At 39.9% G+C, this 17,086-nt stretch overlaps 1 protein-coding gene and 1 non-coding gene across 50 annotated transcripts in view; both read right to left on the bottom strand.

Annotated features, from left to right (window-relative positions):
• USP54 (ubiquitin specific peptidase 54) overlaps window positions 1-17,086 on the bottom strand; it is a 130,777-nt gene that overhangs the window by 24,371 nt on the left and 89,320 nt on the right. For 36 of the 49 annotated variants that reach the window (XR_013524893.1, XR_013524896.1, XR_013524902.1 and 33 more), the window contains 8 exons: window positions 14,950-15,099; window positions 11,474-11,642; window positions 9,518-9,688; window positions 6,501-6,632; window positions 5,946-6,326; window positions 5,483-5,714; window positions 3,310-3,443; window positions 1,263-1,430 (listed from right to left, as the gene is read on the bottom strand). Coding sequence is in view for 31 of the 49 variants with exons in the window: in XM_078345545.1 (XP_078201671.1) it covers window positions 1,263-1,430; window positions 3,310-3,443; window positions 5,483-5,714; window positions 5,946-6,326; window positions 6,501-6,632; window positions 9,518-9,688; window positions 11,474-11,642; window positions 14,950-15,099 (1,537 nt within the window). In the remaining 18 variants the exon portion in view is untranslated. The remainder of the gene's footprint in view (window positions 1-1,262; window positions 1,431-3,309; window positions 3,444-5,482; window positions 5,715-5,945; window positions 6,327-6,500; window positions 6,633-9,517; window positions 9,689-11,473; window positions 11,643-14,949; window positions 15,100-17,086) is intronic. The other 13 variants (XM_078345549.1, XM_035267977.3, XM_078345552.1 and 10 more) reach the window with 1 other exon arrangement.
• On the bottom strand, window positions 4,847-4,952 carry LOC118146514 (U6 spliceosomal RNA). Its single transcript, XR_004732374.1, has one exon. It is a non-coding gene; the product is annotated as a U6 spliceosomal RNA (small nuclear RNA).

Below are 17,086 nucleotides of genomic sequence, written 5' to 3'. Positions count from 1 at the left end.
TTAATTAAAGTTCTCTATGGAGATCTACACAAGCTGTACTCAATCACTGTACTAAATCTTAATTCTTATCCTCCAGAATCTCAGCACTCCATTCTTTGCTCATGCTGAGTGTATGGAGAATTGTCAATGAAATATAGACAGTGAGATCTCCTCCCAACTTTCATCTATTGTCCAACTGGCAGAGAGAAAAAAATGAAAGAAGAGAAATGACAAGACCCCTCTTTTCGGAAGCAAAATAAACCTGGGACACCAATGTGATATAGCTTGAGGTCAATAAAGAAAAAAAGACTATCCAAACAGAGACAGCTAAGCATTAGGAATTTAAAACGGATTTTGGAAAGTAATAAATGTCTTGGGAAATGTAAGGCAACAATTACCTTGAATCAAAAGAGAGTAGTATTAAAGGAAAAAAGCTGCCCCCAAACAGGATTACATAGCTCAGGAAGATTCTCTACGTATATATAAAAAGAGAAAAGTGGTCAACAGAAAACAGTCAGCAAAGTTACAAGGTTACAATTACAAGGTTGGACCTTTATATTGCTTCAACACAATTTGTTGTAAGTGGGGTTTCTGAATTACAAAAACAATATATTCATTTTATAGGGAATACAAAACTAAGATATAGGTTTCATGGCCAATTTAAGGTAGATACCTCAGCTTAGCCGAACTCCTATTTTGAAGGCTAGTCTCTTTTGGTACAAAGTTACATCCTAAAATAAATTCTAAGAAGAAAAAAAATCTAACATGGGGCAGCTGTGGAAGTAAACTCCATGCAAATTGTTTGAGGTTAGAGAATCAATTGTCATGGAACCAAAAGTAAACCGGGCTTTGTTCTGGCTCCTATTTGGCAGATCCACTTCCCTGATGCTCCAGGTGGAATATTTCAAGGGTATGTTTCTTCCCAGCAAGTAGAATTCCCCTCACCGTTAGTGTGGCTCACTGCCCTTTTCAGGTATTTCTGACTCAAGGCTAGTTTTATATTTACACCTTCAATAGATGTTCATGGGAAGCATTTTTCATGAACAATATACTATCTCTAATCTATAGGCTTTTAACAGATGTGCCCCAAATCAGTGCCTATCTCCAGTCAATAGTCTTGTCACATCCTACTCTAACTTGCTCTCACTGGAATGGGTGAATCAAGATTTGGGGGGAAAAAAAAAATAATTTTGCTAAAGAGAAAACAGGGAACAAGCTTAGATGTTTTTTTCCACCTTTCTGTCTGTCCCCAACACACACAACCTAATGCTCACAACAATTACCCTGATTCTGCAGTTCATCCAAGTCCATGAAGCGGCTAGGATGAGGGTTAAACCCTTTAGCTGCCTCTAACTCCTTCTCTCGTTTTCTTCGAAGTTCCTGTTCTTGCGCCCTCCTGGCCACCTCTTCCTGCAATTCATCCAGTTCACTTTTAGAAGATATCTCCTCACCTGTAATATAAGCAAAGGAGAAGATACGTTACCACATTTCCATTACCAAGACTAAGTACTTGATGAATTTATGACCACTGTAACACTTTCCCTTTGGAATTCTTGCCTTCAATATGGAGCTTATATTTTGGATAATACTTTCCATAATCAAATTCAGGATGTGACTTGGGCTACGAATGATAACAACAACAACATTTATCGAGTGCTTCACAACAACAATGGTATCACACTGAACATTTATTCAACACTTACTATGTGCCAAAAACAGTTTTAAGCATGTTTACATGTATTATTTCATTTAATCATAATAACAACTTATGAAGTAGAAACTATAACTCCCATTTTAGGAATGAGGAAATTGAGTCACAAAGAGGATAATTTGCCCCAGGTAAAACAAATGGGAAATAATGGAGCTAAATTATTATTATTATTATTAATTTTGAGACAGAGTTTTGCTCTTGTTATCCAGGCTGGAGTGCAATGGCGCAATTTCGGCTCACCACAACCTCCGCCTCCTAGGTTCAAGCCATTCTCTTGCCTCAGCCTCCCAAGCAGCTGGGACTACAGGCGTGTGCCACCATGCCCAGCTAATTTTTCTATTTTTAGTAGAGACAGGGTTTCACCATGTTGACCAGGATGGTCTCAATCTCTCGACCTCGTGATCCACCCGCCTCGGCCTCCCAAAGTGCTGGGATTATAGACGTGAGCCACCATGCCCGGCCTAATGGAGCTAAAGTAAAGTTAAGTAGGTTAAATTCATAATCATGCTTTAATCATTAGAGAACACTGACTGACTGGGGAGCTTCAAGCATGTCATTTTCTCACCCTTAATTTCCACCACCTCTTTGAATTTGTAAAATGTCCACAGCAGTAAAAATCCAATTTTATAAACTTTCTTGATGAATCCAAATAGATCTAGAAGGATATCCGTAATAAATTAAGTAAAAAATTGAGTGAGAGAATAACATGTATAATATGACTTCATTTTACTTTTTAAAAATGGTGCTTACCCATATGTGTACAAAAACTAGTCCAGAATTGAGGACTATTCAGGAGATCATGAGACTCAGTCTTAATAGTGTACTAAAAAAATGATAGCTGTCTGAAGAAAAGGGCGAATTGTCTCATGTATGATTCACAAGTTTCTCAAAACAATGTCATTCAACAAGAAATAAATGAAAATGTGGGGAATAAACCAAATGTATAATTACAATGGGAAGCTCAAATTTCTTCCACGTGTCTCTAACTATAATTTACTCGAGCCCAGGATTCCAGTGATATCTGCCTAGCATCGTTCTGCTCTGCCGGATTGTCCACAATCTTTAGTATACGTATCTAAAAGGGTTCATGCCTTTTTATTACTGCTGCTGCAGGCTTTTCTTCCTGCTACTTCTAAGAATTTTCAGTAACTATCAACAGAACTGGTAATAAGACTAAGACATTTAGGCAGGGATAAGAATACATTTTAATCGCTTATTTACAAGTTTTACAAATAGCCTACACGTATCCCTATGGTATGTCAGTTCATAGTACTAAACAATAAGAAACCTGTTTCCCAAGAGACTGTCCCTAAACCAAGGAAAGCCCTAGAATTTATTCTTCTGAAAAATGGAGCTTTTATTAACACTGCTCCCCATATTTCTGTCCCTTCTTTCTCCCACAAGGGCTCTCTCCAAGTAAAAAGAAATAGGCAGGCTGTAGTGGAAAACAAAAAACAGGTAAATCCAAAAATGGAGCAACTGTCATGACTCTACATCTACATTCTGAGGCAATACCCAAACTATTACTGTCCTCTAATTTCAGAAGTGCTGTTAAGGCTGGTCCCCAGACAAAACTGCTGGTCAAATCCAATCCTCACATCCAGTGTCCTTCTGCTTACCTGAGAAAGGCTTACTCTTTGTCCAGCCACCCATGGATGCTGTGGAGTCTACCTCCAGGATGCTACTGCTATGCGACTTTGGGATGTGACGCCAGGAAGGGACCAACCCAGCTGGTCTCTTAGCACTTGAATCCCTTCAAAAGAAAACCCACAGTCTAGTGAAAGCATGACAGGGTGTTATAGCAACATTCCTAGGACTAAATAACTCAAAAAACAAACATCAAACTAATATAATTAGAGCTCCTGCTAAACTACTTCTAAAGAATTGAAACATCCATTCATTCTCCTATCTAATCTCATCTCACCTCATTCATATCTTGTATATCTAGCACAGTATCTAGTACATAGTACATGTACAAAATCTGTTGAACGTATTAATGTACATACTGCTGTCCTATCTATTGCATTCTTTCTTACTAAACCTTTGTAACATCTTCTCATAAGTAAAACTCAACAGGATCCTGTGGACAGTGAAGAACATTGGGAGAGTATGAAGATGCCGTTATCATCTTTGTAGAAGACATAATCATTCCTTTCAAAGCAGCTCAACTATTAGAAAATTGCCTCAGCTGGGCAAGGTGGCTCACATCTTTAATGCCAGCAACTTTGGGAGGCCGCGGCAGGTGGATCATGAGGTCAAGAGATGGAGACCACTCTAGCCAACATGGTGAAACACCATCTCTACCAAAAATACAAAACTTAGCTGCGCATGGTGGCATGCACCTGTAGTCCCAGCTACTTGGGAGGCTGAGGTAGGAGAATCGCTTGATACTAGGAAGCAGAGGTTGCAGTGAGCCAAGATTGCGCCACTGCACTCCAGCCTGGCAACAGAGTGAGACTCTGTCTCACATAAAAAGAAAAGAAAAACAGAAACTGCCTCTGTGGCAACTCAGTAAAAATAATGTATGGATATCTGAAATTTATAAAGCAAACTGAGCTTTATGGGCAGGGTGTAATGAGTGTTAATTAACTGTCATCACTATTATGAATAGTATTAGCTTCATAAAACACAGAGTCCCAGTGACTCTAAAACAAAACAAAATAAAAACTATCCCAACTGGGTGTGGTGGCTCACACCTATAATCTCAGTACTCTGGGGGGCTAAAGTGGGTAAATCACTTGAGCCCAGAAGTTCAAGACCAGCCTGGGCAACATGGTGAAACTCCATCAATATAAAAAAAAAAAGGCAGCAACAACAACAAAACACTATCCCAAAGTAACATTTATGTTTCTTCTCTGATTTTAGGATTACAAAAGTTTTAATTCACTAATCCATTATGTAATAAATTTTTTACTGTATATATTTAAGATATAAAACATGATGTTATGAGATACATAGGGATAGTAAAATGGTTACTATAATTGAAGGGCGTTAACATACCCATCATCTCATATAGTTAACCATTTTTTTGGCTTTTGTGGCAAGAGGAGTTAAAATCTACTCATTTACTATGAATCTCATAGGCAGCACAATTTCATTAATCATAGTCCTCATGTTTTACATTAAATCCCTAGACTTGCTTATCCTACATATCTGAAAAATATGGAATGCTTCACAAATTTTTTGTCACCTTTGAGCAGGGACTATGCTAATCTTCTCTGCATCATTCCAATTTTAGTGTATATCCTACCAAAGCAAGCACTAAACAATTATTTCATCATCCTTAGCAAACTAACACAGGAACAGAAAACCAAATACCTCATATTCTCACTTATAAGTCGGAGCTACATGATGAGAACATATGGACACAGAGAAGGGAACAACAGACATGGGCCTATCACCGGGTGGAAGGTGGGAAGAAGGAGAAGATCAGGAAAAATAATTAGTGGGTAGTAGCTTAATATGTGGGTAACAAAATAACATGTACAATTAACTCCTATGACACAAGTTTATCTACGTAACAAACCTGCACATGTACCCTCTGAACCTAAATTTTTAAAAATTATTTTATACATGATAACTGTACTTCAAATAGAAAGTTCTCTCTCCTTTCTCAAGTGCCTTTGTTCTTCCTCCCAGAAGAGGGTGCTGTTGTTGTAGAAAGTTGACAGCACATAGAGAGATGGTAGCAAAGGCCATCCCTCCACTTGACTAAGCCATGCCTGAAAGCCCCAAGTAGGTGGCTCACGCTGCAGCAAGGGATAATGTCACTGTTCAAAGGCCAAATAATACCTGTAGACATTTGAGCTCTCAGACAGGGCTGCATCCAGGCTGACAGGGCTGCTGCTGTTCCTCTCACTGCTTTCATAGCCAGATTCCATTCGCTGGATTAGTCGGGGCTGCTGCTCTAAAAGGTGAGAGCCTGGCCGTGCTGGGCCCCAGCGCTTGTACTGGGGGCTTGATCCACCAAATTTAATGTCATAAGCAGGTGGCTTGCTTGGTTCATCTGGTGTAAATTCTTTAGCTATCCCAATCAAAAGACAGTTATGGAAAAGGAGGTAGATTTAGCATTTGCCTAAAATCAAGACCTAACTCACTCCTCCCTCTGGCTACTTATTTACTGAACTCATCTTCCTAAAACACCCAACGTCAGAGTAAAAATGCCCCTTGCCAGATTTACCAGAAAACCCAGGTTTTAAAAAGACATAAATAAACCTTATTCAAAAGCCCAATTCTTCCCTAATTATCTCCTCACCTGAATCCTCAGAAAAGGGACTAAGCTGGGTATAGCCATAGTGCTTCCTTTTGTCCTTACTAAAGATACTGTCAATATTCAGAGATTCTCGTTTGGGTCTCCATGTTGGACGATACTTGCTGGAAGAACTGGATTTTGACTCACTGCTGGTACTCTCTATTTCCCAGTCATGAGAGTGTAAAGGCAGGGTCCTAGGAGGTTTTTTGTCTGGTTGGTCTCCTCCCCTACCTCCACAGTGAGAGCCTACATTGGTCTGAGAAGTCAGGGATGGTCTGTTATGGATCATATTGCTGACTGTCTCTTTAAAATCCCTCAGCCTGTTGGTGCTGCTGGATGGTTTGGAGGCATTCCTAGGAGCCTGCTTCTCTTTCAGTGTTTCTCCTAAAAACACAAAGAATGAAAGAAATATAGATATTTAAAGTGATCATAGATAACAGACCCCAGAGTTGAAAAAGTAAAGTCCTTTGAGCAGAAAGGAGAAGCCAACAGTCTGGAGCATGAAGAAGTTTGATAGAGTGAATGAAGAAGAAAGAGAATCAGTGCAGAGGGGCTTGCCTTCACTGTGGTATCCTGAGGCCTGAGGCTCATCGCCTTTCCTCCTAACCCGACCAGAGCTCCTCTTTCGTTCTATCAGTGACCCTTTCTTGGATGTATGTTTCTGATTACATTCACTATCAGTCAGGTGTCCTGAAAAAAACAAGGACATTGAGGTAAGCTGGTATCTGAGACTGACCTTCATCCTCCCAAGAACCTACCTAATCTCCCTTTGGGAGTGCCACAAATTTAGAGTACCCATGGAACAGAAGCTTTAGGACATAGGCTATCTATGTCCTAGGTACTCTCAATGTAGGATTTCAGTGTAGGAACCTCCCAGTAGATAAATGCAGAGAGGGGCCAGGCACAGTGACTCATGCCTATAATTCCAGCACTTTGGGAGTCTGAAGTGGGCAGTCAGGAGTTCGAAACCAGTCTGGCCAAGATGGCATAACCCTGTCTCTACTAAAAATACAAAAATTACTTGGGCGTGGTGGCATGTGCCTATAGTCCCAGCTACAGTCTGAGGCATTAGAATCACTTGAATCCAGAAGGTTGCAGTGAGCCAAGATCATGCCACTGCACTCCAGGCTGGATTACAGAGCAAGACTCTGTCTCAAAAAAAAAAAAAAAAAAAAAAAAGGATAAACGCAGAGAAGCTGGGAGCATCAAAATTTACAATGTCTCCTGAGCAATGACCAATCTTAATCCCACTCATAATCTTCCCCAGTGACCCACAAGGAAATAATGACATGTTTCTAGGTAATTTTTTAAAGGCAAAAGTTTTAAAGATCATATTAAAAATATCAGGTAGCCATATACTTTCACTCTCATAAACTGAAGAGAGTTTTCCTTTCATTTATTTAGTGACACATATCAAGTGAAATCTGATTTTCAGTACATCTGGTGTTATCCTGTATACTCCAGATTTTGCCCGCAAGAGTTCTGATTATATATGGTTTTAAGACTCAGTTATAAGCTTTCCTTAATTGTGGATAATTTAAAGGACATTTCAACTTTGATTAATTCTTATTCCTATCCCCTATCCATGCTATACAAAACTTGGCTCCATCCAGAGATTACACTTCCTATTTCCTTAATATTAATCACTGGGAAACCCAGGAGAGCTGGGCTGTTTTATGTAACTTGCCCTGCTTCGTGCCCACAGTATGCAAATACATGAGTATGATTTGATGACAGCAAAGGTCAGATTCTAAAGGATATAATCAACTAAAGTGCTAGAAGCCAGAGATGAATTAAGCAGGTAAATTAAGTTTAAAGATATGAAAAAAAAAAAAAATACCCTAGGTCAAATGCATAGAGAGCTAACAAAAACTTGTTTTCACATGATAGTATATGAAAATCCTTATACATATTCAGGTATCACCAATGTAGTGATATGAATACATATTTTTAATCAGTTGCTCCTTGGAATCTTGTATTGCTTTTATTTGGTCCTTTGCTACCTCTTTGCCCACAAAAAAGAGTTAAGAGAGAAGAAAATGACTTAGAACAACTAAGTCTTACAAATGTTAAACCAATGGGCATATTCTCCATTCCTCCCACCCTCACTACCAAAACCCCTAAATCATTAACACAAATCTGCCTCTACTGGAAGATAAGCTTAGTTCATCCTATGGTTTGGCTTCTTCCTGGTTCACAGTTTCAAAACGAGGGTCTAAAAAACTCACACCTGACACAATCAATGTAGTAGTCATCAAAAGAAAGCCAACACAAATCTTATCAAACCTCTAGGTCCAACTACCAATTTACAAGAAATACAGGACATAGAAACATGTTAAAGCATACCATAGGAATAAAATCAGCAAAATTCAGAATGTGGGAAATCTACAGGACAAAATGCCTAGTTCTAGCAATAAATTGCAATTAAAAAATAGAGGAAAAAATGTAGATTGAAAGAAATGTAAAAGACTTATCAACTCATCACAATGCATAGACCTCACTAAATGCTGAGTCAAACACATAAACCATGAACATATTATGACATTTATAAGTGAATATTTACTCATTTGTTACCTAGCAGTTTTAAGGAATTATCATTACTATTTTTAAGTGTTATAATGCTACATTTAAAAAGTGATTTCTTATGTTTGAGCAACAGATACTAAAATACTTATGGAAAATGTGATATAATACCTGGGATGTGCTTCAAAATAATCCAGGAGTGGGTAAGGGTAGAGGTAAAACTAGATTGGCTGTGAGTTGTAATTATTGAAACTAGGTGATGGGTACACAAATGGGCAGTACACTATTCTATATAGTTTTGAATATCTTTGAAATTCTTGATCTTAAAAAAAAAAAAAAAGCCCCCACAGCTTATATAAACCAACCACCAATCTCAAACAATGAGCTCATGAATGCTTACAGTCCCTAAGAGTATGGACACTATTCTATGCCTTAGGTATTCTATCTCCCAGAATAAACTTTTCATCTCAGCAGTCATTTGTTGTTCTTCCTTGCATTGATTTCTTCCTCTAACATGGGCATATTCTCCTACTGATAAACAAAACAATTCAAAAATATTCTCTGTATGAAATTCACAGTAACAAATAGATTATCTTTCATTCTTTTGCTTCTCTATCCTTCAGGAAGCTTAGCAAGCTGACATGCAGTTGTCCCTCACCAAGCCCATAAATAGACCCCTTCTATCAAAGCTCTTCACTTAGGACAAAGCCTGGCATGAGAACATGATGACATGTAAGACCACAAGGGTTTAATGGGGTACCATGAGAATCAAGAGGATAAGAGAAGAAAAGCAGACTTCAGAATAACCACATCGATAATCACATTACAATCGTCTTTATTGACATGCTATTGACAGGAGTATGTCCAATGGAGCATCATTGTTCATTCAGAAATGTGTTGCTTCTTGTGTATCCCATTCAGTTGCCCAAATTCTGTGCTGTTCTGGCCTTTGCATAACAAACATTTCTGACTTTCCCCAGTTTCTTTCTCTTAGGAGACTTTCTATGCAGGAATTGATTCAGGCAAGCAGGATCCTTTGTATAAGTCCCTACCTGTGTCCCGACTGCTCTGAGACATGGAATCATTCTCCACATTATAGATGACTGTCCCCTGAGAATCAGAAGAGAAGTGACTGACCACAGATTCATGGTGGGAATGTTTGTAGGGATAGCTCTCCGTTGAGGAATCTGTTCGAGTGTCACTTGAGATGGAGGGCTCCCTCCCTGAGGGAAGGAGGAAACATACATGCAAAGAGTGAGGAAAAAGAACAGTGGCTGAGAGAAGGAAAAGAGATGGACACAACAAAGCTCCATAAGGCAAGAACTTCCTAGATGCAAGTATGAGAAGGATATGCAATACCATTGAGCCATCCTTCCCAACACCCAACTTCCAGATCACCCAGACACGCATAAAATTCCTCCCATCCCTGTCCCTACCTTGCTGAAGCCCTCACTTTGCCTGCCACTGTGAAAAAATGTGAGGGTCTTACAAAACCTATCGGGGGAAAAGCAGAAGAAATGAAAAAGTTGTGAAACCTAAGATTTATTTAGATGGAAAGTACCAGTCCAACCTGTCACACATAATCAGTTGTTCTCCTACACCATTATCTTTCTCCTATACTGCCAAGAATGTCACTTACAAGTTTTGAATTGATATTAATAAGCATTTTTAATATCTCTGAGAAATTATTAGGGGTGTTATTTATATGAAATACATTATTATAAATTAGTTCACTCAGACTGCTTCCCTCTGAATATCTAGCTGAGATAAGCATAATAGGACAAATGGATATTTGATTGGAGAAGAGGTAGAACAGGTTTGGGTGGGGTATGAGAGGAGGAAGAAAGCACCAGGTAACAAGCAGGAGGGAGGTACAAAGGACAGAAAGAAAGATGTCAAAGCCAAGTATCTTCTCTCTCAAAATTATACTAAGGACCAGTATTAGATCAAGAAGAGTAAAAGAATATTTCTTCCTCCTTTTCAGAAATCATGCCAAAACTATTAGGATACACCTCAAATATATTTTAAGATTCTGTGTGCTGCCCTAGAACTTTAGCCATCAAGCTGAAAATTGTTTTTACAGAAAGTCATTACTTACGCTCTAAACAATTAACTTAGAAGTGAACAACTAATTCATAAGCAGAGGAATATCACTACTGGACGTGGATTTTTTTATTCCCCAAGACAGAGTCTTGCTATGTTGCCCAGGCTAGTCTCAAACTTCAGGGCTCAATCGATCCTCCCACCTCAGCCTCCCAAGTAGCTGGGATTACAGGCATATACTACCCTGCCAGGCTACAGGTTTGCAATTTTAAAACAAAAATATCTCATGCCAAACAAAATAACTGGCTTTGTAGTGGCTCAAATAAAACAACTCAATTAAGTCACTGTTAAATTGCTAATAAAAATCAGTCATCCTTGGCTGGGTGCGGTGGCTCATGCCTGTAATCCCAGCACTTTGGGAGGCCAAGGTGGATGGATCACCTGAGGTCAGGAATTCAAGACCAGCCTGGGCAACACAGTGAAACGCTATCTCTACTAAAAATATACAAATTAGCTGGGTATGGTGGCGGGCACCTGTAATCCCAACTCAGGAGGCTGAGGCAGGAGAATCACCGTGAGCCACGATGATGCCATTGTACTCCAGCCTGGACAACAGAGCGAGACTCTGTCTCAAAAAAAAAAAAAAAATCAGTCATCCTCACCAATATTAGAAGGCTAAATATTGAGTCTCACAAACTTATTATCTCAGTCTAAATAAACATCCTTTAATCTCCTTTTCACTTCTGAGTTGAGGCCAAGTGATTTAAGCAACACTCTTGACAACTGAAGGAAATAAAGGATGGCATAAGTTAGGCTTCAGCACAAGTTGGCACTTCTTTCTTAGTTCTAATAAATCCTCTTTCTCCAAGCTAGGATACATGCTAAGCACATAATTAAGTATGAGTCCCATCTGTTTGATCGCATGGGATGAGGGAAGAGGAGAGGTAAAGAGCCAGTCTACTCACCTGAATCTTCACTATCATAGCATATCCTGCTGTATGACTGGAACTCAGCTTGGGATGGCAGGTCCTGGGTGGACACTGGGGTACCCTGGGGATCTGCATAAAGCAGCAGCAGGGGCTGATAATGCCCCTTGATGCATTTGGTCACCACATCCTTCCATTTGGGCCCAATCTGAAACAGAAACAATCAGAAGAACATGACAATTATACTTCATAACCACAATTCACAACATATCTTTCTGTTCTGTTTTTCTAAAGAAAAGATATGAAAAGACAAGAATTGGGTAAAAAGACAGCAAATGAGATCTCAGACTTGGCCAGGAAGGGTGGATCACACCTATAATCCCAGCACTTTGGGAGCCCGAGGAGGGCGGATCATGAGGTCAAGAGATCAAGACCATCCTGGCCAACATGATGAAACCCCATCTCTACTAAAAATACAAAAATTAGCTGGGCATAGTGGTGCATGCCTGTAGTCCCAGCTATTCAGGAGGCTGAGGCAGGAGAATTGTTTTAACCCGGCAGGCAGACGTTGCAGTGAGCAGAGATTGCGCCACTATACTCCATCCAGCCTGGCGATAGAATAAGACTCTATCTAAAAAAAAAAGAGATCTCAGACTTAACACTTTTTTAATTAAATTTTTCTTTTGCTATGTCCTTTTAAAAAGCATTAAAATCCTATAGGAGAATAAAAGAATGAATAAAAATACTTTTATTTCTGTGAACCATCAACTCAGTTGTAAAATAGGAATAAAAGTTCTCAAAGGTGGATATGCTATGTGAAGGAACTTCAACGGCCTTGGTGACCCATTTCTTTTCACAGACATCAGATTAAAGCCCTCAATAGAAATTTGCATTTCCATAGTTTTCTCCCAAATATTAAAATTACTTTCACGAAGCTGAAGAGCAGACAGAAACTCTCTCACAGACTGCCTTAGAACAAACGACATTCAGTTTCAGAGTTCACACATGGTACGATATAAAATGTCAAACTGCTTAGAATAGACAACTGAACCTCTCGGCCTTAGCCCTGTGCTGGATTCAGCTCTGTTACCACAGTGGAAAAGAATGAGAGAACAGCCATGGACTCAATCTAACGCAATCTTCAAACTCACCCCATTTTAAGCTTGAACCAGTCATATTTCTTAGATAATGTGCTGCTCTTGGAGTTGGACAACTAGCATAGTGATATGTTCACAATAGATGTCTAGCAAATTTATAACTGAGTTATTATTTTAATTAAAATATTTGTATGCTCTTCACATATTAATATAATCATATTTACTACCTTGTAAGGGCATTTTCAAATAAAAACCCTAAAGCTAAAAGAATTCATATAAATTGCTCCAAACTACAACACAAAAGAGACAAAGAAAAGAAGAGGGAATTTGACAAATGCTTTACTATTTGTGGAAAACACTGCTTAAAGTCTGTGGATTGGTATAGATTATAGTCACACCTTATCCCCTTATCTGCTAACCTTATCACAGCAGTGTCCTAACTCAAGCAGATCACATAAACCACTTCAACCACAAACTCTGTGGTTTAGACAGTACCAACTTTCCTGCGTTAAGTGTCATTATAACCCTACATTCTTTATACTATCCCAAAACACATGTTACTCTGTGATGTGCAACAGAGTATGGGGCACTTCAGGGAGATAAGAAAGAATAATTTATAGCAGCCCTGAGACAAAGTAGTACCCACTGATAACTCCAAGATCTGAAATTCTGAACTTTGTATTAACCTTATAACTTCATTTGAGGCATTAGAGTGTTCCTACTCAAATCATTCAATAACGCATTTAAAAAAACAAACAACAACAAAAGACATTTCCTCTCTAGGGTTCCAGCTTCCAAGAAGACAAAGAAAAGAAGGAATATGGCATGTCAAAAAGGGCTATGGCTATGTACAGCTCATTCACTGCATGAACTGTGCCCGATGCATGCCCAAGGACAAGGCTATTAAGAAGTTTCTCATTCAACGCTGGGCGCAGTGGCTCATGCCTGTAATCCCAGCACTTTGGGAGGCTGAGGCGGGTGGATCGCTTAAGGTCAAGAGTTCAAGACCAGCCAACATGGAGAAACTGTCTCTACTAAAAATACAAAAATTAGCCAGGCGTGGTGGTGTGCACCTGTAATCCCAGCTGCTCAGGAAGCTGAGGCATGAGAATCACTTGAGCCCAGGGGGTAAAGGTTACAGTGAGCCGATATCATGCCACTGCACTCCAACCTGGGTGACAGAGCAGGACCCCATCTCAAAAAATAACAAAAATAAAAAGAAGTTTCTCATTCAAAACATAGTAAAGGCTGCAGCCATCAAGGGCATTTCTAAAGTAAATTTCTTCAATGCCTATGTGCTTCTTAAGCTGTACGTAAAACTGCATTGCTACGTGAGTTGTGCCATTCACAGCAAGGTGGTCAGGAATCAATCTGCCCAAGCCCAAAAGGTGCTAACATCCCCAGCCAAATTTAGACCTTCAAGTACTGACCCATGAACTCCACTAGGAGCTGACTCCTCAGGACTGAAGAAAAACTATTTTCTAGGAAAAAAACAAAAACAAAAACAAAAAAGGAGATTATACTTTAAAAAAATACTTTGGGCCAGGCACTGTGGTTCACACCTGTAATCCCAATACTTTGGCAGGCTGAGGAGGGAGGATCACTCGAGCCCAGAAGTTCAAGACCAACCTGGGTAACATAGTGAGACCCCCATCTCTAAAACAAACAAACAAAAAATTTTAACTACCTGGGTGTGATGGCCACGCACCCGTAGTTGCAGCTACTCCAGAGACTAAGGTGAGTAGTGTTCAGCAGTTTTGTATTTATAGATGACAAAATATTTTATTTTATTTAATAAAACTTTCCTATCCTCAAAGAACTAACCATCTTCAGGGGAAGAGAATATGATACTTTCATAAATTCAATAGGCAGACAGACATAAAAATATAAAATAGGCTGGGTACAGTGGATCACACCTATAATCCCACCACTTTGGGAGGCTGAGAAGAGTGGATCACGAGGTCAGGAGTTCGAGACCAGCCTGGCCAATACAGTGAAACCCCATCTCTACTAAAAATACAAAATTAGCCGGATATGGTGGCACGCACCTGTAGTCCCAGCTACTTGGGAGGCGGAGGCAGGAGAATCACTTGAACCTGGGAGGTGAAGGTTGCAGTGAGCCAAGAACACGCCATTGCACTCCAGCCTGAGTGACAGAGTAAGACTCTGTCTCAAAAAAAAAAAAAAAAAAAAAAGCTCATGATGGATTAAAGGTAAAAAAAAATAAACAACAAAATATATATGTGTGTGTGTGTGTGTGTGTGTGTGTGTGTGTGTGTATATGTTTTATGGAAACGTGGGGAGGTTCCATTCAAAATTATGGAAAATGAAACACTAAAGACAAATAATTATTCTTGTTTTTTTTTCTGTTATTGTTGCAGTCACCAAATATTTCAAAAAGGGTTTGACTGTTCCTACCTCCTTGACATGAGCATCATCAAAGTACATCCATTTGCGGATCTTGGTTTGAAAAAAGAATGTAGAATAATGTTTGCCATAGTAACAAATCATTCCGACTAAGTACAGTTCAGATTGCTTGGCCCGGTCATCTGTCACTCTGAAAAATAGCTGTGGGGAAAGAAGAGAAAGAAGCATAGTCACATATTCAACCATCCCACATCATCTCTCAGGAGATTCCACTGGTATTTCTTAAGATACTGACTTCTCTTCCCTTCAGTCTAAGATTTTTGTTAGTTTAGAATATCATAAGAAATTAACCTCAGCACTTTGTGAGGACAAAGTGAGAGGACTGTTTGAGGTCAGGGGTTTGAGAACAGCCTAGACTAGATGACAAGACTATCTTTAGGCCCAGCATGGTGGCTCATGTCTATAATCCCTACACTTTGGGAGACGAGCAAATCTCTTGAGGTCAGGAGTGTGAGACCAGTCTGGCCAACACAATGAAACCCCATCTCTACTAAAAATACAAAAATCAGCTGGGCATGGTGGTGCATCCCTGTAATCCCAGCTATTCAGGAGACTGAGGCAGGAGAATCACTTGAACACAGGAAGCAGAGGCTGCAGTGAACCGAGATCACGACACTGCACTTCCGTCTGGGTGACAGAGTAAGACTCCATCTCAAAAAACAAAAAAATCCAAATCTTTACAAAAATTTTTTTGTAATTAGCTAGGTACAGTAAGTGCACACTTAAAGTCTTAGCTACTCAGGAGGCTGAGGTGGGAGGATCCTTTGAGCTCCAGAGTTTGAAGCTACAGTGCCATACTTGTACCATACTCCACTCCAACCTGGGACAAATCAAGAACCCGTCTCTAAAAAAAAAATTTAAAAAAAAAAGCTGACCGGGCATGGTGGCTAATGCTGTAACCCCAACACTACAGGAGGCCAAGGCAAGAGGATCCTTTGAGCCCAGCAGTTCAAGACCAGCCTGGTCAACAAGGCCAGACCCTGTCTCCACAAAAAATAAAAAATTACCTGGACATGGTAGTGTCCACCTGTAGCCCCAGATACTCAGGAGGCTTAGGCAGGAGGATCACTTGAGCCCAGGAGGTCAAGTTTACAGTGAGCCATGTTTGTGTCACTATACTCCAGCCTGGGTGACAGAGCAAGGCCCTGTCTCAAAAAAAGAAAAAAATTAACCTAAAAAGGCAAAGAGAAAAAGCAAGACAGATAGTGGCCAATAAACTGGTATGGTGATGAACTTTCTTCATACCTTTCAATCATTTTCTTTTTTTTGTTTTTGAGACGGAGTTTCGCTCTTGTTACCCAGGCTGGAGTGCAATGGCGCGATCTCAACGCAACCTCCGTCTCCTGGGTTCAGGCAACCTTTCAATAATTTTCTTACTAGGGCCTATCATATGAGGAGTCAGGAAAGTTGGATTTAAAAGAAAACAAAAACAAAAACAAACCCAGCTGGGTGCAGTGGCTCACACCTGTAATCTTAGCACTTTGGGAGGCCCAGGCGGGCGGACTGCCTGAGGTAAGGAGCTCAAGACCAGCCGGACCAACATCACAACCCATCTCTACTAAAAATACAAAACAATTAGATGGGCGTGGTAGCGGGTGCCTGTAACCCCAGCTACTCCGGAGGCTGAGGACTGAGAATCACTTGAACTCAGGAGGCAGAGCTTGCAGTGAGCTGCTTTTTTTTTTTATCAGCTGACCCCACAAATAAACTTTTCTTGTTAATAACCTACATAGGGAGCAATGCAGCCATGCTGGTTATCAGCATTTCAATTCCTAGGTGCCCAACACAGTCCTAAGTGCTATGAGACATATTTAAGAAGAAAAAAAAAAATTGAAGGATTCTGGCCTTGAGTAACTTATTTGGTTGAAAAAACAATCATGAAAATTAAACCTTGAGCTTCAAGGTAGTGATTTAAAAAAAAAACAAAAAAAAACAGCCGGGTGCTGTGGCTCACGCCTATAATCCCAGCACTTTGGGAGGCTGAGGCGGGTGGATCACTAGGTCAAGAGATCGAGACCAGCCTGGTCAACATGGTGAAACCTCGTCTCTACTAAAAACACAAAAATTAGCTGGGCACAGTGGTGCAGCCTATAGTCCCAGCTACTTGGGAGGCTGAGGCAGGAGAATT

This window comes from Callithrix jacchus, chromosome 12 (assembly GCF_049354715.1).
Source record: "Callithrix jacchus isolate 240 chromosome 12, calJac240_pri, whole genome shotgun sequence".
NCBI classification, from domain to species: domain Eukaryota; kingdom Metazoa; phylum Chordata; class Mammalia; order Primates; family Cebidae; genus Callithrix; species Callithrix jacchus.
Note: the sequence above shows the minus strand (reverse complement) of the source record. Positions and strands in the feature narration are given on the sequence as shown.